Source organism: Lissotriton helveticus, chromosome 5_1 (genome assembly GCF_964261635.1).
Source record: "Lissotriton helveticus chromosome 5_1, aLisHel1.1, whole genome shotgun sequence".
Taxonomy (NCBI): Eukaryota; Metazoa; Chordata; class Amphibia; order Caudata; family Salamandridae; genus Lissotriton; species Lissotriton helveticus.
This window is the reverse complement of record NC_136065.1, coordinates 5163618-5178166: the sequence shown is the minus strand read 5'-3', so window position 1 is coordinate 5178166 and position 14549 is coordinate 5163618. Positions and strand designations below refer to the sequence as shown.

Sequence of the window (14549 nt, the reverse complement as noted above, 5' to 3'; positions counted from 1 at the left end):
CGTCATACATCCCTTTCACCCTCACTCTATCTATCTATCACCCTCACTCTATCTATCTATCTATCTATCTATCTATCTATCTATCTATCTATCTATCGCCCTCACTCTATCTATCTATCTATCGCCCTCACTCTATCTATCTATCGCCCTCACTTTATCTATCGCCCTCACTCTATCTATCTATTGCCCTCACTCTATCTATCGCGCTCACTCTATCGCCCTCACTCTATCTATCTATTGCCCTCACTCTATCTATCGCGCTCACTCTATCTATCTATCGCCCTCACTCTATCTATCACCCTCACTCTATCTATCTATCACCCTCACTCTATCTATCTATCTATCTATCTATCGCCCTCACTCTATCTATCTATCTATCTATCTATCTATCTATCTATCTATCTATCTATCTATCTATCTATCTATCTATCTATCTATCTACCTATCGCCCTCAATCTATCTACCTATCTATCTATCTATCTACCTATCTATCTATCACCCTCACTCAATCTATCTATCTATCTATCTATCTATCTATCTATCTATCTATCTATCTATCTATCTATCTATCGCCCTCACTCTATCTAGCTATCGTCCTCACTCTATCTATCGCCCTCACTTTATCTATTGCCCTCACTCTATCTATCTATCGCCCTCACTTTATCTATCTATCTATCTATCTATTGCCCTCACTCTATCTATCTATCGCCCTCATTCTATCTATCTATCGCCCTCACTCTATCTATCTATCGCCCTCACTCTATCTATCACCCTCACTCTATCTATCACCCTCACTCTATCTATCTATCTATCTATCTATCTATCGCCCTCACTCACTCACTCTATCTATCTATCTATCTATCTATCTATCTATCTATCTATCTCTCTATCTATCTCTCTATCTATCTATCGCCCTCACTCACTCTATCTATCTATCTATCGCCCTCACTCTATCTACCTATCTCTCTATCTATCTATCGCCCTCACTCTATCTATTGCCCTCACTCTATCTCTCTATCTATCTATAGCCTAGACTCTATCTATCGCCCCCCACTTTATCTATCTATCGCCCTCACTTTATCTATCTATCTATCGCCCTCACTCTATCTATCACCCTCACTCTATCACCCTCACTCTATCTATCTATCTATCTATCGCCCTCACTCACTCACTCTATCTATCTATCTATCTATCTCTCTATCTATCTCTCTATCTATCTATCGCCCTCACTCACTCTATCTATCTATCTATCGCCCTCACTCTATCTACCTATCTCTCTATCTATCTATCGCCCTCACTCTATCTATTGCCCTCACTCTATCTCTCTATCTATCTATAGCCTAGACTCTATCTATCTATCTATCGCCCCCCACTTTATCTATCTATCGCCCTCACTTTATCTATCTATCTATCACCCTCACTCTATCTATCTATCTATCTATCGCCCTCACTCACTCTATCTATCTATCTATCTATCTATCTATCTATCTATCTATCTATCTATCTATCTATCTATCTATCGCCCTCACTCACTCTATCTATCTATCTATCGCCCTCACTCTATCTACCTATCTCTCTATCTATCTATCGCCCTCACTCTATCTATTGCCCTCACTCTATCTCTCTATCTATCTATAGCCTAGACTCTATCTATCTATCGCCCCCCACTTTATCTATCTATCGCCCTCACTTTATCTATCTATCTATCGCCCTCACTCTATCTATCTATCTATCTATCAATCAATCTATCTATCTATCTATCGCCCTCACTCTATCTATCTATCTATAGCCCAGACTCTATCTATCTATCTATCTATCTATCTATCTATCTATCTATCTATCTATCTATCTATCTCTCGCCCCCCACTGTATCTATCGCCCTCCACTGTATCTATCTATCGCCCACACTCTATCTATCGCCCACACTCTATCTATCTGGCAATCTATCTATCCCCCTCACTCTCTCTATCTATCGCCCTCACTCTATCTTTCTATCTCACTCACTCTATCTATCGCATCACCACAGCATCACTCCGCACCACCACAGCATCACTCAGGGGCACCACAACATCACTATGTGCTGCCATAGCATTACTGAACGCCATCGCATCACTCGTCACCACCACAACATTACTCAGCACCACCACAGCATCAATCTGTGCAACCATTCAACAACATCTGGTTCAAATATGTCCTCTCAATGTTTCAAGCTTTATTACAAATGTCACAAAAAGATGTTAATATTTCACTTCTGTTCTTGGATCTTCACAAAAGTTATTTACAAAAGTTAAAGCTATTGCTATTATAAATTACAATAACTTTTATATAAGTATTAATTAAAAAAATGAATAAAAGCCATTGTTATTTGTAATAGTAATACATCCAAGTCACGTAAATACAACACATATTGCATTACAAATGCTATAGGTGTAACATTTGCGAAAGTTATAACTATTGGCATTGCAAATGACAAAGCTATTAATTTCGCTGTTTTCAAAACCAACACAGAAATAAAAAATGTGTCATTTACAATACCAATAGCTCAAACTTTCCTAATGCGAGACCTATTGCATTGCAAATGCTTGTTTACCAAGTGCCTAAGGAGGGATGGGCTATTTTCCCTCTAATGGGTAATTATCGATACGGGAGGGAAATCGGCTCGGAAACAGGAATATCTAAATTGTAAGTAAACCAGCCCAACATAGCGTAAGAGGTATGTACTGATTTTCACCGGGAGGTGTTACTCGCGTAGATTCGCGTTGTTCGTCGGGAGACGTTGCTGATTCTGATTTTGTTAGTCGGGAGACGTTGCTGATACTGATTCGTCGGAAGACGTTGCTATTCGTACTTAGGTGTGTTGCTTTGTTCGTCGGGAGACGTTGCTGATTCTGATTTTGTTCGTTGGGAGACGTTGCTGATACTGATTCGTCGGAAGACCTTGCTTTGTTAGTCGGGCGACGTTGCAGATACCGATTCGTCAGAAGACGTTGCTATGCATACCCTTGGAGCTATGATTTATTGTATCTTTAGCTGTTAGTGTTATTTCTTTCTCAGACAGGTATTCTAAAAATGTGGTATTTGTAGGTATCCTGAGAAGGGACTGTGATAAGTAATGACTCCATAGCTAACTAACTAAGACACCCGTATTCGACAAAGTAATGGTCATTACACACGTGCACCAGCAGCCACAGACACAGACCGTGCACCAGCAGCCACAGGCAACGACAGAGACACAGCACGTGCACCAGCAGCCACAGACACAGACCGTGCACCAGCAGCCACAGGCAGCCACAGAGACACAGCACATGCACCAGCAGCTACAGACCGTGCACCAGCAGCCACAGGCAGCCACAGAGACACAGCACGTGCACGAGCAGCCACAGACACAGACCGTGCACCCACAGACACAGACCATGCACCAGCAGCCACAGGCAGCCACAGAGACACAGCACGTGTACCAGCAGCCACAGACATAGACATTGCCCCCAACAGCCACAGGCAGCCACAGAGAAACAGCACGTGTACCAGCAGCCACAGACACAGACCTTGCACCAGCAGCCACAGGCAGCCACAGAGACACAGCACGTGCACCAGCAGCCACAGACACAGACCGTGCACCAGCAGTCACAGGCAGCTGCAGACAAAGACCGTGCACCAGCAGCCATAGACACAGACCGTGCACCAGCAGCCACAGACACAGACCGTGCACCAGCAGCCACAGACACAGACCCTGCACCAGCAGCCACAGACACAGACCGTGCACCAGCAGCCACAGACACAGACCCTGCGCCAGCAGCCACAGACACAGACCGTGCACCAGCAGACACAGACACAGACCGTGCACCAGCAGCCACAGACACAGACCGTGCACCAGCAGCCACAGACACAGACCCTGCACCAGCAGCCACAGACACAGACCGTGCACCAGCAGCCACAGACACAGACCCTGCGCCAGCAGACACAGACCGTGCACCAGCAGCCACAGACACAGACAGTGCACCAGCAGCCACAGACACAGACCGTGCACCAGCAGCCACAGACACAGACCGTGCGCCAGCAGCCACAGACACAGACCATGCACTAGCAGCCACAGACACAGACCGTGCACCAGCAACCAAATTCTTGGGTGTGACCAAATTGTGCTTTCACAAGTGCATCTCAGCACGAGGACAGTTGTGCACCTGCTTCTAACACAGGTCTGCTGGTCCTCACTTGGCTCCCTGTGTGATCTTGGACCCCTTTGTCTTGCTATTTTACTCTGTGACTCAGCTGTCACCTAGGAGCATGGAAGACAACCACATTTGTACACAAATATCTCTTTTTAAAGAAAACAATTTAATAGTATAATAACGCCTTCAAAATACGTATAACATTATCAGTTAAAAGCAAAACAAACACCAGGAAACACTCTTTGCTCTACGGTAAAACGGCAGGTGCCAGATTGTGATGCAAGTTTAATTCACTGATTCATAGTCTCAGAGCGACAACTTCTATAGAAGCAGAAAATGTGTAAGTGCAATATCACCAGAGGTGAGCGGGGACCGCTTTTTATGCTAAAGGGCTGCCCTCAATCTCAGAAAAAAATACAGACCACATCTTTACGTTTTACAATTCTTCAGAGGCCCAAAACTGAGGTGAGAACTAAAATTCTAAGGGCCTTATTTACGAAGGCCTTGTGCCACTGGTGCGTCACTTTTTCCCATTTTAAAAGTGACGCACCGGCGGCGCAAGGCCTTCATAAATAAGGCCCTCAATATTTATTGTGAACGCCAGTTACCTGTCTTTGCTTTCCACAGCTTTCAAATACTTTTAAGTGATTTCTTCTTCATGAGGTTACTGTTTTGGGAGTATATTTCAAAAGAGAAAAGGTACCAGATTTCACAGTTTTTTCAAATTTTTGGAAACAGAGGCCAGGCTTGTAAAATACTGTCCAGGTGGCAGCCCTGTTTCACCTCTGTCGATTGTGCCTGGGCAAGAGGCAGCCAGCTTCTCCCCCTGGACACCAGCTGCCCATTACAAGTACCAGGTTCGAGCCCTTCCAGGGGGAGCTTTCATTTCAGCAATTTCTTGTGGCAAACATATGTTTAGTTTGAGAGAAATTGGAAACATTCAAGGCAACCGATCTAAATAACAGTCCCTCACTGGCACCAAATATCAAAATAATGACCATTAAAGTTTTTTAGTTTAATTTCTTTTGAAAAAAGGGTCTTTTTTTCAAAATATAAAAAAAAACAGTCTGAGCCTTCTTGAGGGGTTCTTGTGCTCTGTAGTGAACCTCACCACTGTCATTTTCACCAGTACTTGTGCAGTGATCACAGTGCCTGGAGTCTCTTCCAAGGCGCAGTTGTGCGCTAGGGGCTCGCGTCTTGTCCATCCGCTGAGCCCTGGTTGGAGCCGTGAAGCTGTTTCCGGAGCAGGTCTTCGTACAAGCCCTTCCTGGCCAGCAGCTCCTGGTGTGTCCCCCGCTCCCTGATCTCACCTCCCGCCATCACCAGGATGTTGTCGGCTCGCTCCACCGTGCTGAGCCGGTGTGTGATGACCAGCACCGTCCTCTTCCGCTCACGCCTGTAGATGGTGTTCTGCACCTGAGAGAACAAGACGCGAAATGTTATACACGGGTTCAAATCCCTTCACTCTGTCAACAACCTGTGGCCCATACCTGATGCCACAGGAAGTGACATCAAACAAACTTTGATCTGGTCACATCACAGGAAGTGACATCACCTACCCTTTGGCCCAAGCAGGAAGTGACATCGCAAGGCATTTGACCTGAGACCATCACAGGAAGTGACATCACATGACCTTTTGACCCCATGAAACCAAAGGAAGCGACATTGCATGACCTTTGGCTTGGTGCTATCACAGGAAGTGATACATCTAACCTTTGGTTAATTACACCACACACAGAGGCTGGAAAATCTGTACAGATACAAGAGTAGAACCCTATAAACAGACATACTTCAAATCCTACTAAAAATGCAGGTGAACACATGGTTTCAGGAAGTATCTTCATATGTACAGTTAAGATAAGGTAGCATTTATTAAGAACCCAGTAAACAGTGTACAACAATGGAAAATATGATAGGGTGAAATCAGCCATTATAAATAACAAATAACTTATACAATGGGACGGTTGATGGGAGTTTAATGTTCACAACAAGTTCATTTTATAATTTGTTTTTGAAACTAGGAGTACCGTTTCAATAAATCTCAGTCTTGGAACGTAGATAACAGCGCTGTTTAATGCAGGCCAAGTTCTCCCAGCAACCCTCCTTTCCATGACATGGTATACATAGGTCTAAACCTGTGGAGACACTGAACCTTTCCAGGGTTGCTATCATTAATATCTTCTACAGACAGCAGGCGCATCACTGGTACAGTGCTTGTGTTGATAAATATTATGCCTCTTCTGTATTGCATGTTTGTAGAGTGTTAAGAACATGTGTGCACATTTCACTCGCATGGACGAAGACACTGTCTGTCATGTTGATTCTGCATCATTGATAAGAAGAGACGCTGCTGCTCGGCTTCCTTGGAAAGGAGAAGGTGTTGACTGGGTGGATAGAAAGAGGCCAAGAGCTCACTTGTTCCCCTCTAGAACTGTATCTGCTGCTACAAGCAGCAGCTGGGTCTGGTGATGACTGGGGAATCCTCCTTTGCAGAGACTGACCTGAGGGTAAGTTGATGCTCAGCTAATATGAAATCCAGAATTGTCTGACAAGCCACAGATACGCCACAGATCTGGGAATAGGGTACTGGCTGGTACAAAGAATAGTTGCTGTACTGATAATTGCAAGTCTTGATGACAGAACAAATAGGTGGACAGCAAGTGCTACTTGACACTTTTATTGTTGCCCAAAAACTGCTGACTATACAAGGAACTTTACAGGGATTTTAAAAGTACTGCACCGCTACAAAACAGGCTCCACTAAAAAAACCTGCCCCGCCCTTCCACCCTCCCTGGTAAATGCCCGCCCATCACCTGATGCCCAGTAGGGCCATTCTGGCCTTGGTGCTGTTCAAAACAGACAATGTCTTGGACGGTCCACCAGCACTGACCGGCGTGCGCATGCTGTGGCTACACAGTTGCAGTGTTTGACATAAAACAATGGCAATTAATGTGTTATTCACATTACCTACACGATGGCTAGATCGCTGGAAGGGTTGAACCTGAAATGTGTGCTCTTTAACAATCATTTCTGAAGTTTTGCAGCAGGGCATTTGAAAGTCTTGTGTCAACTCCAAAAACAGATGATCTAATCTTACTTTACTTGTGGCTTCTGTTAGAGGTTTACCAGGGGCCGCAGCTCACAGGAGTCACAACGACCGACACCACCACAAGGGGAGTCGGAGAGTCGAGACTCTAGTCGAGTGTTACTTTTATACATGTTGTCTTGAACATTGTAAAGCGCTCTGATTCCCGCAAGGGTCATGTTTGCGCTATATAAAACTTTATAAATAACTAAATAAATAAATCCGTCTCACTCCCGCGCAACCGGCCCCGCAGCGCGCCCGAGGTCAGAGTGTTCGACTCAATCAGAGAATGACAATTAAGTGAAGCAAGTCACTCATGGCCCGGTCAAGACTGGGAGTCTGTCTCGAGCTTACAATGAAGTCAGTCACTCTAGAGACTAGTGACACCCAACATCCATGCAGCAGGCCCGAGTCTGACTCAACTCCGACTCCGAGGCGGGACCGTCAGCAGCTTTTTTACTGCCGAAGGGGTGGAAAATCATTTTTGTCAGGCCCATGCTCATTGGTAGAGCTTTCGCGCGCTGCCAGATTGACAGCCCTGGGACCCGGTCTCAAACACGGTGGTAGATGTACTGCACCACCGCCAGGCACCACGTGACGTACTCAGCTAGGGTAGGGCATGCAGCAGGTGTGTGCTTGCCTTACAAACACGTGCTCCTAGCTGCAGTATGTGCACTTAGTCACTGTCCAGTCACTCCCAGCCGTGCTTCGTGCTCATTCGCTCAGGTTAGAACTCATCACCATTGGCTACTGTAGAGTCCTAGCATGAACACGGTCTAGTGTTCAGGAGTGATGTAACCCACTTTACACACACCCACCACAGACGTCATGGTGTCACATGACGCTGCTAATAAAAGGGACCGAGCGCACGTGCTCGTGACCATTCCCACTACCCCTAACTGGTGTCTGTGTCCACGTCATTTGCTGCTGTTCACCATGCGGGCCTAGGGCCCTTCCCAATTCTACACTGGCGACGAGGCCGGTAGTGCAGCCCATGCGTGACACTACCCACAGCTAATATACAAGAAAAAGGGGAAGAGAGCTGCCCGCCTAGAGGGCATCCCCTGCAGCAGGGCGCAGCGCGCTGAGAAGCCGGTGGGCACGTCGGAGCCCCGCAGCGACCGGGAGCCCCACAGCAAGCCGACCGGAGCCCACCCGCGTCGACCGCCACCAACGAGTGCCACCTGGAAACAGCGGACCGCCCAGAGCCCACATGCGACGGCCGCGAGGCTGAAACCCCCACTGGAGAGGTGCACGGGCCGGGCGGAGCCCACCCGCCACGACCGTGACAAAGCATCTGGCCCGCCGGCCGAAGGTGAGCCCCAGGGGCGAAGCGCCCGCCATGAACTGTGCCAATGTGAAAGCAGGACCGGCGGAGCCCACCCGCGGCCTGCCCGAGTCGTTCCCTGCCCCCGCCGCGTGTGTGCTTAGAAGCGGCGGGGCACAGAGACTAATGGCGGCGTGAGGAAGTGCGGCCGGACCCGCAACAACCGTCGACAACGAGGGGGAGGGAGCGGAGTAGCTAACCGCCTCCCGACCCCCCTCGCAACGTGATCCGGGCCAGCGGAGCCCACCCGCGGCCCGCCGGTAGCCCCCAGCGAAGAAAGACCAAGCGGAGCCCACCCGCGGCCTGCCGGTGGCATCCCCAGCGAAGAAAGACTGCAGCGCCAGCGGAGCCCACCCGCGGCCTGCCGGCGGCACCCACAACAAAGGACACACACTGCAGAGCCGGCGGAGCCCACCCGCGGCCTGCCTCGAGCGCCCCCGCCCAGCGAGGAGTGAAGGGGGCGACGCGCTTCCCCTGCCTGCGGCGAACACCACCATTTCCCCCCCCCCGCCCGCGTGAGGACTGCCAGAGGCTGCCGCGAGCGGGGAGCGTGGGGAGGTTTGCAAAGCCTGCATGCGGCCAGCGCCGCCGTGTCCAAGTGTGCCCCACCTCCTAGGCTTCCCGGCTGAAGAAGGAAGTGCCTACATGCGGCCAGCGCCGCCGAAGATCTGATGAGCCTCCACCTCGTGGGCTCCATGAACAAATGAAGTGCCTGTAAGCGGCCAGCGCCGCCAAAGATAAGCTATGTCACATAAAACTTCACAGACGTTTTACCCCCCTGCACAGCATTTACCCACACAACCGCCTGCCATCATGCCTGCTCCCTCCCGCCCCCAAAAGTACACAGACACAGGGAAGGGACTCACCTGAAAGACAGCTTGAAGTCCTGTTACCAGCAGCAGCTCCAGCCCCCTGTGCACTGAGACAGTAGAGTGCACATCAGGGGAAGACAAGACAGGCTGCTAACAAATCCAGCAACACTGCCACCCAGTGGCCAAAAGCAGAAGTGCACTTACATCCACCAGTACTAAAACAAGCATTGTACAACGCAAGATAAATTAGCAGCATCTAGAGGCAACAGACTGAGTAGCGCCCCCAGGGAAAGCATCTGAACTCCCACAGCAAGAAAGTGCGCAACAGCGCAGAAGACACCCACAAGCACCAGCAAGGAGTTGGCAGCAGCCACTTCCAACGCGACGTGGGAAGAGGCACCAATGCTTCACTAAGCATCCAAGCACTCACAGGACGTCTGGAGGAAACGACTGCCAAGCACTGGAAGAACGTCCAGGGAAAAGACTGCCGCGATCAAAAGACGGAGAGAGCAGCGACGCCTTGTGGCCACAGGCCCTCACCGCAGCATCAACTACTCCCGCCAACGGTCCGAAGCATCAAGTACCTGACGACAGCCAAAGCAGCAAGTACCCAACGTCACGCAACAGGCGTCCCAGAACCCTGAACAGTAAGTGCGCAATCAACGCGCCACGTGGCAACGCACAGCCGCCGCAAGCAGAAAGAAGAATGCATGCAGCGCCATCGCGCAGAACAATCTTCGCGGAGGACCCCACGACATGGCGCCTCCAAGGAGCCGATCCGCAGAACGATCGCCCATCAAGTGCCGACCCGCGACAGATCCATGGCGCCTCCCAGGAGCCGATCCGCAGAATGATCGCCCATCAAGTGCTGACCCACAACGGGTCCCTAGGAACTGTTGTAGCGCAAAGTCCGACAGGACGACCGAAAGCAACCTGCCCGGCATCGGCAGAAGTGGACCACCAACCGGTCCAGGACGTTCAACCATGAAAAGGTCTACGGACGTGGACCCCCGAACGTCACCAACAAGCATCAAGAAAAGAAAGCATCAAGAAAAGAAGGTTCGCGACACCAACTCTGGCTGCTGAGGAAGAAGGAGAAAGTGTCCCAGACGGGGACAAGACCAAGGGTGCACATGCAGAGTGCGCGCACTGCATGGAGGACCCAGGTCAGGAGAGAAGACACAAGATCGGTCCAAGTGATGTCGCGATGCAGGAGGAAGAAAAGAAGAGATCCGTGTGGCACATCTGCCACCGCGAAAAGGAAGAAAAGAAGAGATCTGAGTGGCACGTCTGCCACTGTGAAAAGGAAGGAAGAAAAGAAGAGATCTGAGTGGCACGTCTGCCACTGTGAAAAGGAAGGAAGAAAAGGAGAGATCTGAGTGGCATGTCTGCCACCGTGAAAAGGAAGGAAGTATATCCATGTGGCCTGTTGCCACAGTTAAGAGTAGAAGGAGAAGTCAGTGCGAAGCAACGTCCCCACGGTGAACCAACTAAGGAAAGAGAGAGGAGTGCAGGAAGACCACTCACACTCCCGAAGAGAAGGAAGGCGACAAGTGCCAGGACAACGGTGCGAGGAACACGAGGCCGGAAGAACACCAGTGGCAAAGAAGACCAGCTGACAGGCGATGTTTCCGCACACCCAGGATCTGCGGAGAGGAGCAAGCGAGACCGTTTGTGACATCCACCTTTGGGGTCACACGGACACTGGACACATGCCAGCCGTGGTGACTCAGGGGCAGAGGCCTCCGGGACGCAGTCCCCGCGACGAGAGACGGTCCTCCGACGCCCATCCGAAAGGTCCGGGGAGGGCGAAGACATCGCAAGCAAAGACAGAAACCAATAGCTACCTTGGGACGAGGCTGCGGAATCTGAGGTGAGGCGCATGGTCTGCTACATACCCCACTGATGGCGGCGCAGGAGCAACCTGATGTGGCACATCCAGCCCAGCGCAAATCCGAGAAGAGGACCTCAAGGATATCCCGTGGCAGGGGAACACCGACGAGAGGGGTCATCCTAGTGAGAGGGATGCCTTGCAACGGATCTGCCTTTTGCCAAGTAGGACACAGACTACAAGTGAAGCTAAGGCCGAGACCGGAAATCGTGCATTATTCCCCGGCGAACGACAAGAACTCTAACTGCACCCGTCGCCATGGAAGTGAGCAAAAGAAGGACTGTGAGGACAATCTTGTCGCAGAGTCGTCAATAGACTGGTTCCATCGAGCACCCCCACACCGGTGCCACTGTGAACTGACGTTCCCCGCAGCAGATTGAACATCATCTGTGATTCCAAGCAGCGGAGGATAAAGGGACTCAGCGGAAGTTGAACACTTTACTGCATCCTGATACAGTTTGTTTTTCCCACAGGTTGATTTCTGTATGTGGGTTTTTGCGATTAAAAAATGGGAGGGATGTAGAGTCCTAGCATGAACACGGTCTAGTGTTCAGGAGTGATGTAACCCACTTTACACACACCCACCACAGACGTCATGGTGTCACATGACGCTGCTAATAAAAGGGACCGAGCGCACGTGCTCGTGGCCATTCCCACTACCCCTAACTGGTGTCTGTGTCCACGTCATTTGCTGCTGTTCACCATACGGGCCTAGGGCCCTTCCCAATTCTACAGCTACTAGACCTGACCCAGGCCCTAAGCGGATACATACAATGTATCAAATCAAGGACTGCGCTGGCTGGCCCATCCCGGGGTCGCCATAGCAACGAGGAGTGAGACGATTTCTTTCCCCACCCATGTAGGCCATCATGATGTCTCTGCCGGCGCAGCTTCAGCACCGCAGTGAAATCAAGCGCTGCGCACACGGGCTGATTTTGTGCCACCAGAGCTTGCCAAGGCTGACAAACAGCCAGAGGTCGCAAGCAAGGTGGCAGGGGTCACAACGGGTGGCTGATTTGAAGTCTATGGTGTTATCTGCATCATCTCCGATGTCATTGGGTTACTTAAATATTGAAAGATACTGCGATTTGTACAATATAAAGAACACGTTTCAGCAGCCTAGTAGGACATCTCTGGAGAGGTGGAGTTTATACAACTTGTTTACAAATAACAAAAGAATACAACCTGCCCGATATCTCCACAAGTGTGAAGCCTGCAGTCATGCACCTGTGTCAACTGCGGCTATGTGTCTGAACCACAGCGGGTGGGGGAGGGGATTCTGCGTTTGGAGGGTGGATGGCCTCAGCCTCATCACTGGTGAATTCCATGGCATGCCAGGTTTTCACCGTTGTGTTAGATAATAATATTACATGTAAACAGAATAGGTACAGAGAAAACATTACTGAAATCTAACCTTTGCGTTCATTGGACAGCACAATCTTTACTACCCACCACATGTCTGTAAGTAACGCCCTTTGCTGCTCCTGACCTCTTGGAAGTCTTGTGCTCACCCACACTCCAGGATTAAACTCACCTGTAATAGCTGATACCAACTTGGTAGTTTTCATTGAACACATCAGTGCATTGTGGGATGTGTAGTCTTTGCTAAACTTGCCCCATTTGGATTAAGACACTTGACAATGATTGGTGGTAGAAAAGCCCAGGACTGGATAACACGCACTCTACAGTGTAAATGGAGTGATCTGTAAACCATAAATGTGACGTATGCTTGCCCTAGAGAGGAACAGGTACCGACCAGCGGTACTATATATAGATATATGAATATTTCAATGAGCCGAAGGATACAAGAGCTGTGCTGTGCGCGGGCACTGACACCCACAGCCAGTACTATATACAGCTACTCCCATAGCTTTCACAGCTCCCCATAGCTTCCACAGCTCCCCATAGCTTCCACAGCTTCCCATTGCTTATACAGCTACCCATCGCTTCCACAGCTCTACCCATAGCTTCCACAGCTCTCAATCGCTTCCACAGCTCCCCATAGCTTCCAGAGCTCCCCGTAGCTTTCACAGCTCTCAATCGCTTCCACAGCTCCTCCCATATTTGCACAGCTCCTCCCATAGCATCCACAGCTTCTCTCATAGCTTCCACAGCTCTACCCATAGCTTCCACAGCTCTCAATCGCTTCCACAGCTCCCTGTAGCTTCCACAGCTCTCAATCGCTTCCACAGCTCCCCGTAGCTTCCACAGCTCTCAATCGCTTCCACAGCTCCTCCCATATTTGCACAGCTCCTCCCATAGCATCCACAGCTTCTCTCATAGCTTCCACAGCTCATCTCATAGCTGGCACAGCTCCTCCCATTGCTTCCACAGCTCCTCATAGCTTCCACAGCTCCCCGTAGCTTCCACAGCTCTCAATCGCTTCCACAGCTCCTCCCATATTTGCACAGCTCCTCCCATAGCATCCACAGCTTCTCTCATAGCTTCCACAGCTCATCTCATAGCTTGCACAGCTCCTCCCATTGCTTCCACAGCTCCTCATAGCTTCCACAGCTCCTCCTAGCTTCCATAGCTTTTTTTATAGCTTCCACAGCTCTTCCCGTAGCTTCCACAGCTCTCAATCGCGTCCACAGCTCCCCATTGCTTCCACAGCTCCTCTCATAGCTTGCACAGCTCCTCCCATAGCTTCCACAGCTCTCAATCGCTTTCACAGCTCCCCATAGCTTCCACAGCTCTCAATCGTGTCCACAGCTCCCCATTGCTTCCACAGCTCCTCTCATAGCTTGCACAGCTCCTCCCATAGCTCCCACAGCTTCTCTCATAGCTTCCACAGCTCTACCCATAGCTTCCACAGCTCTCAATCGCTTCCACAGCTCCCTGTAGCTTCCACAGCTCTCAATCGCTTCCACAGCTCCCCGTAGCTTCCACAACTCTCAATCGCTTCCACAGCTCCTCCCATATTTGCACAGCTCCTCCCATAGCATCCACAGCTTCTCTCATAGCTTCCACATCTCATCTCATAGCTTGCACAGCTCCTCCCATTGCTTCCACAGCTCCTCATAGCTTCCACAGCTCCCCGTAGCTTCCACAGCTCTCAATCGCTTCCACAGCTCTCAATCGCTTCCACAGCTCCCCGTAGCTTCCACAGGTATCAATCGCTTCCACAGCTCCTCCCATATTTGCACAGCTCCTCCCATAGCATCCACAGCTTCTCTCATAGCTTCCACAGCTCATCTCATAGCTTGCACAGCTCCTCCCATTGCTTCCACAGCTCCTCATAGCTTCCACAGCTCCCCGTAGCTTC

The 14549-nt window shown here is 49.9% G+C and overlaps 1 protein-coding gene across 5 annotated transcripts in view; it reads right to left on the bottom strand.

Annotated features, from left to right (window-relative positions):
* Positions 1-4318: 4318 nt before the first annotated feature.
* Positions 4319-14549, bottom strand: part of TAP1 (transporter 1, ATP binding cassette subfamily B member) — a 109910-nt gene continuing 99679 nt past the window's right edge. For 3 of the 5 annotated variants that reach the window (XR_013594636.1, XR_013594638.1, XR_013594637.1), the window contains exons 12-13: positions 4749-5585; positions 4319-4649 (exon numbers count right to left, since the gene is read on the bottom strand). Coding sequence is in view for 2 of the 5 variants with exons in the window: in XM_078641562.1 (XP_078497688.1) it covers positions 5352-5585 (234 nt within the window). In the remaining 3 variants the exon portion in view is untranslated. Of the gene's footprint in view, positions 5586-14549 lie in introns of all 5 variants that reach the window. The other 2 variants (XM_078641562.1, XM_078641563.1) reach the window with 1 other exon arrangement.